The sequence below is a fragment of the Bos indicus genome, chromosome 3, assembly GCF_029378745.1.
Source record: "Bos indicus isolate NIAB-ARS_2022 breed Sahiwal x Tharparkar chromosome 3, NIAB-ARS_B.indTharparkar_mat_pri_1.0, whole genome shotgun sequence".
NCBI lineage: Eukaryota > Metazoa > Chordata > Mammalia > Artiodactyla > Bovidae > Bos > Bos indicus.
In genome coordinates this window covers 43701045-43710538 of record NC_091762.1, presented here as the reverse complement: position 1 = coordinate 43710538, position 9494 = coordinate 43701045, and the positions used below count along the sequence as shown (strand labels likewise).

General features: G+C 41.1%; 1 protein-coding gene across 2 annotated transcripts in view; it reads left to right on the top strand.

Annotated features, from left to right (window-relative positions):
* Window positions 1-1738: 1738 nt before the first annotated feature.
* SLC35A3 (solute carrier family 35 member A3) overlaps window positions 1739-9494 on the top strand; it is a 42673-nt gene continuing 34917 nt past the window's right edge. The window contains exon 1 of one of the 2 annotated variants that reach the window (XM_019956996.2): window positions 1739-2158. In XM_019956996.2, coding sequence (XP_019812555.2) covers window positions 1886-2158 — 273 coding nt within the window. In that variant the 5' untranslated portion in view covers window positions 1739-1885. The other variant, XM_019956998.2, reaches the window with a different exon arrangement.

Here is a 9494-nt window from a genome sequence, read left to right as displayed (position 1 = left end):
GGCTGAAGATGAGGATCAGGGCTGATGTGTTCTTGCATTCTTCTCCTCCTGGGGATATTGAGATGTTAGGGCTGGCATTAGGTGATTCAGAACAGGTTCTGGTGGTCAGCCATGACTCTCTTTCTGGAATGAAGAATGCTCCCAATGGAAAGCAGTGATACGGAGTGTCCTCTTGGAGGGTTAAACATTAGGTGGATGGTACAGCCTTAGTTAGAGGGCAATCATTTTCACAGTGCTATTAAGCAAGAAAGAGGGAAAACTTTATAAACATCTGTATGTTGGGCTTCCCAGGTGGGGCAAGTGTAAAGAATCTGCCAGCCAATACAGGAGACTCCATAGACTCAGGTCAGGTTTGATGCCCTGGAGGAGAAAATGGCAACCCACTCGAGTATTCTTGCCTGGGAAATTCCATGGACAGAAGAGCCTGGCGAGCTACAGTCCATGGGGCTATAGTCCATGATGTCACAAAGAGTAAGTCAGATAGGACTGAGGTGCAACCGTGTGCTGTGTAGGTTGAATGGGTAGAGAGAATAAGGGCTAACATAATGGGGTGCCTAAACTAGTTTCCACTACATTAGTATCTAAGTACAAATTGTAAAGCTAGGAGAGGTCAATGAAAGCATTACTTTCTTTTGGGCATCAGTTTGGCAACCCATATCTTTACATCAGTTGTGGGTGTCATAAATATATTGAACCCTCTATTTTCATTGTTGTTTTTGTCTGTTTAGAGCTTTGGTCCTCTTCCAAGAGGCCAAAGCACCATGTTACTGTTTCCTAATGAATAATTGCCTCCACTTCTCTCCTTTTCATTTTAAAACTTTTTGAACAGACTAAAAAATCTTTTTCTCTTAAAAAAACAAACAAACATAAAATATACCTTATTTATGTCATAAGGTATATTTTTCCTGCCGAAGTATTTCTAAAATAGTTTAAATCTTTTCCCTCTTACAAAAGGAGGAAAAGATTCATTATATATTCTATCTTAATCTTAGAATAGTGCCTAGCTATTATTATTATGCATCAGGCACATTTTACTTCCAAAATATTTAGAACAAACATGAAAATCTAAGATATATTCCACCATCCTGGGAATTTCTCAAGATCATGAGTGTTAGTCGCTCAAGTCGTGTCTCTTTGCGAGCCCCATGCACTGGACGCCCTCCAGGCTCTTCTGTCCGTGGGATTTCCCAGGCAAGAATACTGCCATTTCCTTCTCCATGGGATCTTCCCAACCCAGGGATCCAACCTGGGTCTCCTGCGTTGCAGGCAGATTCGTTTCCATCTGAGCCAAAATTTTAAAGCCAGTCATTCTACTCTAATACAGTTATTTAATTTTGTTTTTCTGCTCTCTTTCTCCGTTTGTCTTTCTCGGATGTAGTTTTAATCATTTGCAATATAAAGAGACACAGGCTTAATTCATAGCGGCGTGGTGTTAAGAGGAAAGGGATAATCCTACCCTACTAATTTGGTGGCGCTGCTCTAGGCTCTGTTCAGCCTCAGGGTCTAAACCAGAGTGGGAGAAGCGGTTATTTCCAACCGAACAAGCCTTCCAGAAAAATGAATGGCAGCCTGAGCCAGAACGAATCTCGTTAGTTTTCACTGTCACTGACATTTCTAGAACCCAGTGTGTTTGCTTCCTGGATCCACCTCCTCACTCCCTCTCAGGGTCCTTTGCCCCCAAAGGACTTTGACTTTACTTTCGCAGTCTCACACTCTGGCGACCTTCGCCACCAGGCAGTCCGGCAGAGGCACGCCGCTGGAGTCACTCCGTTCGCTACGTCCCTTTAGGAAACAACTAGCAGAAGGTACTGCCCCAGGCAAGGACGCGACAGTGAAGCCGGCTCCGGGGGTCGCCCGCGGAGCCTCTGAAGTCCTCGTCTTGGGGATGGAGTTGGCAAATGCCAAGATGGGACCAGCAGAGCCGAGCCGGGAACGGCGTTCACCCGGGCCGAGGCGGCAGCCGGAGCGATTGGGAGACGGGACCGCGGGAACCCGGAAACGCCTGAGCCGCACTGGGCCGGCGGCACCGACGGCGGCGGTAGCGAGTGGTGCTGCGCTTCAAGGGAAGCGGGGGACCCGGCGGGCGCCGCAGCCTGGGGCGCGGGGCCGAGCTGAGCCGCCGCCCCCAGTACGCGCAGCCGGACGAGCGGCGCGGAAGGTGAGCCTGGTGCGCTCCTGGGTGGCGGCGGGCACGGGCAGGCCGGTGGCCTCTGCTTTGGCCGGGGCAGCTCCGGGAGGATGCAGCGGGCGCGCGGCTGATACGAAGTCTGTCTGAGTGAAGGGAACGGTATGGAATACCTTAAGTACTAGCTGAGTACGGGGTGGGAGTGGATGAAGTGACACGTTGTAAGTACGAGGGACGACGTGAGGAATGTGCTAGGTGTAGGAAGGAAAAGGGCTCCAGGAAAGGGGTGTGTCAACCAAATGAAAACGGCAGTGTGTGCTTTAGAGTCTCGGGCGTGCGGAACCGAGTGGCCGGAGGGCCAGGCTGGCGGTCACTCCATTTGCGAACTGTCCTGGAGCTTCCCGCTCGGTGTACGGCCCTGTGGCTGATGCCGAGCCAGGAGACCGGGACCCTGCGCTGAAGAAGCCTCAGGGACTTCAAGAAATGGAAAGGTTGTCCTTGGTAAGGCTAGTACGCAGGCAAAGGCTGTCTGAGGCCAGGTGGGATTCCTATCAGAAAAGGTGTGCTTGTTGGGTTCTGAGTGTTTAGGAAGGGAAGATTTTAATTAACTTTTATTTAAAGCAACTAAACTACAGGGGATGCTGGTTCAAATGAATTAAAGGGTAATATTAAATGTAGTATTGGGCCATGCTTGGTAAAACACTTTTCATTACTTTATGGTAGAAGGCTGAATCTTTTATTATGTTCTGTTACATGCAGCATTTGAAAATGGAACCGCAGTTTTTTGTTTTCGATCAGCGTTCAACTCTGGTAGTTAAAAATGAAATTTGGTAGTTTCTCACTTGGTGCCCTTACTCATTTTCGCTGGTAAACTCAGATTGTTTCCTTTAAGGGCATGACTTATAAATTTACATTCCTGGCCCTAACTTTCCTCCCAAGTATTGATTCTACTTTTTCAGCATCCCAGTTTGCTTGTTCTCTTTTTCATTTCTATGCTAAACGTGACTTCTCTTTCCTCTTCTTACTTGCTCTGTGGCAGTGGCTGGATTTGCTGTCCTCAGCCTATCTCCCTTCCAGTAACTCCCCTTGAAACTGCTTTTCAAAACCAGAGGTCTTATGTATTCCTTGGTTTCTCTTTCCTCAGACATACTCCAGTGACTTTCTATTGAATCCAGATTAAATATAAAATTATTTAGGTTACCAACCAAAGCTCTTCAAAAATGTGTAGCTCTCCTTGACTTCAATCAAATCAACATGTCCCTTTCATTCTTTTTTAAAAAATTATTTTATCCCACGAGTTCTGTTTTTTAGCTCAATCGTAATAGTTACTTTGAAGTTAATTTCTGAACATGTTCTATGCCTATGTGCCGCCTTCTTTGCTTACATCCTTTCTTCCTACAAGGAAGGCCTTTTTTTCCATCTTTGTAGAAATCATTCTGTCCATCTTTGCAAAAGGTATTCTTTAATGCCACCTCCTTTAATTTTTTTAAAAAATTGAGATGTAATTGACATATAACTCTGTATTAGTTTCCAGTGTACATCATAATGATTTGATATTTGTATGTATTGCAAAATTATCACCACAAATCTAGTTAACATTCATCACCACACATAGATACAAAATTTTTCTTTTTTTTTTTAATATTTATTTATTTGGCTGCACCAGGTCTTAGTTGCAGCATGTGAGATCTTGTTCCCTGACCAGGGATTGAACTTGGGTCCCCTGCATTGGGAGCTCAGAGTCTTAGCCACTGGATCACGAGAGAAGTCCCCCAAATTTTTCTTGTAATGACAGCTTTTAAGATTTTAAGTTTACTCTTTTTGCAACTTTCAAATATACAATATGGTATTATTAACTATAGTTACCATGCTGTACAGTATTCCCAGGACTTCTTTTCCAACTGGAAGTTGCTACTTCCTTCTTATAAAGCTCTCTAAAGTCCGTCTTCAGTCCAAAACATTCTTCTCTTGTGTGCTGCACTTTATAAGTATTTTATAATATTTGGTAAATTAGCATTTTGCTATCATTTTTTGAGAAAGTTATCTATACTACCTCAAAGATTTATTACTTTGAGGATCAAATAAAGTACTAAAACATAGAATAGAAAAGCATTTTCAAATATAAGATTAATAAAAAGCTGAAATAAGATTATACTATAACACAAGAGTGATCATTCTAAACAGAAATAGAATCATAAACTCAGAGAACAAGCAGGTGGTTAGGGGAGAAATAGGTGGAAGAGATTAAAAGGTACAACTTCCAATAACAAACGGTTACAAGTAGGAAATGTACAGTGTGGGGAATATAGTCAGTACATGTGTAAATCTTAGGTGGCAGATGGTGACTGTATGTATCATGGTGATTACTTTAGAAATGTATAGAAGTAGCAAATCACTATGGTGCATACCAGGAACTAGCATAGTGTTGTATGTCAATTGTACTTCAAAAACAAACTCAGAAAAAAGACATCATTTTTGTGGTTACCAGAGGGTGGCAGGGTGGAAGGTAGGGTAGAATTGGAAGAAGGTAGTCAAAAGGCAAAAACTTTCAGTTATAAGATGAATAAATACTAGGGCTATAATGTACAATGTGATAAATGTAGTATTACTTCTGTACTTTATATATTAAAGTTGTTGAGAGTAAATCGTAAACATTCTCATCATAAGGCAAAAAACATAAATATATATTTTCTATTTAATTTACATGAGAAGATTGATATTCACTAAATTTACTGTGGTAATCATTTCACGATGTATGTAAGTCAAATCATTATGCTGTGCAACATAAAATTATGTGGTGCTGTATGTCAATTATAACTCAATAAAACTGGAAAAATAATAAGTTACCCAAGTTGTCTAGCTTCAGCTTGCAGGGCTTTGGGAAAAGGACAGTGTTTAGTTTTTGTGATTCCAAGTCAGAGTAGAGAAAGTTGAAAATGTTAGTTTAGAGAGTCATAACTAGATATTGGAGGAAACTAGAATAATTCAGAGATCCAATCCAGTGTACAAGTAGATTATAAAACCTCAAAGGCAGTGGACTACAGTAGAATATGATATCCACAGAAGTGTGCTACTGAAACGTAAATGTTCTCTCTCTAGTCCTCTCTACTTCTACCAAAGATAGTTACAGTAAGACTAATTTGTTTGCACAATAAGTCTAGTCTCATTAAACTTGGCCTGATTATTTATGTAAATGCAGTAAGAATAGTAATTGACCATAAAGACTCTTAAAATCTGCTTTGCTGTAACTTTTCAGAAGGAATCTCAGACGTTTGAAAGTATCTCAAGCCCAGAAAGCCAAGCCAAGGACTGACCGTCAGATTTCTCCTGTAATACTTAGATTTGAGTGAATTTCTCTCTCCTTTTTCCTTGAGGTCCCTAAGAAATCCTTAAGTTCTTGGACCCACCAGAAAATGACCTTCCTTACTCAACTGATATGGCTTGGAACTATGAAAGCAAGATACCAGGGGTTTTGTGTGTGTGTGTGTGTGTGTGTGTGTGTGTGTGTGTGTTTCTGGAAGGGGCTTCATTGACCTTGTAAAGTGAAAGCTGGAATCGTGTCCGACTCTTTGCGACCCAGTGGACTATACAGTCCATGGAATTCTCCAGGCCAGAATACTGGAGTGGGAACCCTTTCCCTTCTCCAGGTGGTCTTCCCAACCCAGGTATTGAACCCAGGTCTCCCACATTGCAGGTGGATTCTTTACCAAAAGAATGGTGGACTTTACACAAAGTCCACCTTAATTCCTTAAAGTTGATATTATCCTCAAATATGACTTCTCAGTCAAAACTTTGGCCGTATAGCCAGTGTTTCCAACTGTATCCTATTACAAGGAAAATAGATTCTTATTGAACATATGCAAGTAACTATATTGTCATGAAATTAAGAATACTCACTATTAGTTTCCGATTTTTTGAAGAATCACGTAGGGAGAAACAGATAAATAAATGTTTCCGTTCTGTTTGCAAAGATATAATTTACCAAATTGCTTTAAATTATAGAAAGTTTAAGAAAAAAGACTTCCTTCAATCTGTTAAAGTGTTAAAGAGCTAGCAATGTTTTTAACAAAAAGTCATAAAATTAAAAATCATTCTCATCATTTTCTCAGTCCCATGTAATTATTCCTGTTTTGCTTGATCTAAAGTTAGTAGTTTCATGAATCCATTAATTTTTTCCATTAGAGTTCTGGAATTTATTACCTAGTTCATTGGTATGATTTTAAAGTTATTACAAATCTGTAATGTAGAGTACTTATCAGTGTCATTTTCTTGAATCTTTTTGAAGACAAATGTTCTGGACAAACTTCAGGAAGGAAATGGCAACCCACTCCAGTGTTCTTGCCTGGAGAATCCCAGGGACGGGGGAGCCTGGTGGGCTGTCGTCTCTGGGATCACACAAAGTCGGACACGACTGAAGTGACTTAGGAGCAGCAGGAAAGCATAAGAGTAAAACAGTAACTATTTGTAAATGACAGAAGACTTAAAAATGGTCATAGTTAAGGATCTAGTGAGAGTTCATTCTAATGCAGTGGACAAGGAAATTTGATTATTTCTGTGATACACAAAATTTTAAGATGGTAACATCCCACCCCCACCCCAAGCTGGCAGTGGTCTGTAGGACAGTAGCTGCAGATGAGATGTAACCCACATTTCTGTCTCCTCATATTTTTTTGCCCCCAACCTTACAGTTGAGTTGCTTGAATACACAAGAATCATAACCTGCATGCCTGAGCAGGCAGAAAACCAACCCCAGTTTTTCAGGACACAAAATGAGACAAACTGGAAAGCAATAGCTGTCCCTGGGAAGGCAAGAATCAAACCAATGAGTGGGCTTCCATGGTGACTCAGTGGTAAAGAATCTGCCTGTCAGCAAATTTGGAAAACTCAGCAGTGTCCACAGGACTGGAAAAGGTCAGTTTTCATTCCAGTTCCTAAGAAGGGCAATGCCAGTGAATGTTCAGACTACCACACAGTTGCACTCATTTCACATGCTAGCAAGGTAATGCTCAAAATCCTTCAAGCTAGGCTTCAGCAGTTCATGAACTAGGCTTCAGCAGTACATGAATTGAGACTTTCCAGATGACAAGCTGGATTTAGAAAAGACAGAGGAACCAGAAATCAACTTGCTAACATCCTTTGGATTATGGAAGATGCAAGCAAATTCCAGAAAAACATCTTTATTGACTGTGCTAAAGCTTTTGGCTGTGTGGAACACAACAAACTATGGACAATTCTTAAAGAGATGGGAATACCAGACCACCTTACCTGTCTCCTGAGAAGCCTGTATGCAGGTCAGGAACCAACAGTTAGAACCAGATATGGAACAATGGACTGGTTCAAAACTGGGAAAGGAGTATATCAAGTCTGTATATTGTCACCCTGCTTATGTAACTTATATGCAGAGTACATCATACAAAATGCCAGGCTGGATGAATCACAACCTAGAATCAAGATTGCAGGGAGAAAGAAGTATCAACAACCTCAGATATGCAGATGATACCACCCTAATGGCAGAAAGTGAAGAGGAACTAAAGAGCCTCTTGATGAAAGTAAGAGGAGAGTGAAAAAGCTGGCCTAAAACTCAACATTCAAAAACCTAAGGTCATGGCACCCAGTCCCATCACTTCATAGCAAACAGAAAGGGAAAAAGTAGAAACAGTGACAGATTTTATTTTCTTGGGCTCCAAAATCACTGTGGACAGTGACTGCAGTCATGAAATTAAAAGATGCTTGCTCCTTGGAAGAAAAGCTATGACCAACCTAGACAGCATGTTTACAAAGCAGAGGCATCACTTTGCCATCAGAGGTCCATATAGTCAAAGCTATGGTTTTTCCAGTAGTCGTGTGCAGATGTGAGAGTTGGGCCATAAAGAAGTCTGAGTGCCAAAAAGTTGATGCTTTTGAGTTGTGGTGCTGAAGAAAACTCTTGAGAGTCCCTTGGACAGCAAGGAGATCAAACCTGTCAATCCTGAATATTCATTGGAAGGACTGATGCTGAAGCTGAAGCTCCAATACTATGGCTACCATAGTACCATAGAGCTGACTCATTGGAAAAGACCCTGATAAAGGGAAAGTCTGAGATAAGGAGAAGAGGGCATCACTGACTTCGTGGATACGAATTCAAGCAAACTCTGGGAGATGGTGAAGAACAGGGAAGCCTGGCATGCTGCAGTCTGTGGGATCATAAAGAGTCAGATGACTTAGCAACTGAACAGCAACAACAATGCAGGAGATTGGTTGGTCCCTGGACCTGGAGGATCACACACACCGCAGAGCTAAACCCATGGGCCACAGCTACTGAGCATATGCTCTACAGCCCAGAAACTGCAACTCCTGAGCCCGTGTGCCCTAGAACCTGTGCTCTGCAGTAAGGAAGCTATGGCAATGAGAAACCCTTGCACCACAGCTAGAGAGTAGCCTCTGCTCACTGCAACCAGAGAAAAGCCCATGAAGCAACAAAGACCCAGCACAGCCAAAAATAAATAAAATAAAATAAAAAACGATGAATATACCAAAACCATTTTATATACAAAGTTGCAATTCAGAGAATGAATTTTTACAAATGTTCTCTCCTGCTAATCTGAATTTGTAAAGGACAACATCAGAATTTACCTTCCTCTCTTAGTCTCCTCTCCTGTGATTAATAGTCAGTCTCGGTTGATGAAGCTCCTTTGGGGAGTGGATTTATGACAGTTGACTTCCTTTTAGAGGATTTATGTTTAAGCAGATAAGGGAAATTCAGAGAAGGTTTCCCTGCGTTTTAATACCTACAACTCAAAATAATATGTCAAAGTAGCATATTTTGGGAATGACATATTTTGTTTCCCATCACCACCTTTTAAATGAGAATATTCAGGGTGAGACAGATCAAACCCTGTGTCCTACATACACGGTCTGGGCTGCCTCAGTTATATTTGAAATGGATATTAGTAGAAAGTATGTTGGATGAATGACTGGACAGATAATTGGAATCAACTGAAATATTCTCTCCCTTAAAGGCTAATCATCCTTCAGTAGCTATGAAGTATAACTTTTGAGTTTATTTCCCTTTATTAGAGAAGGAAGTTTCTATTTGATAACAGTCTGCTGTGGATTTGTGTGTGTGTGTGAAATTATAAAAAACTGAAGAGTAAATTGTAGACCTGTCTGGGTTACTGAGGTAGCTTGAACATCATCAAACTAGTAGTTAATAATAATGCGTGTATGAATTTATTAAAGTTCAGATCAATATGAATTGGTAGCTTAACATTAGATTTCACCTGTCTGAAAAACAGGTGTATCCTAAGTACATTAAACTTAATTGTTTCCTTTAATGAAGGAGTATAGTGCTGTGGTTATATATGGGTTTTGTTTTGTTTTTTTACTTTTT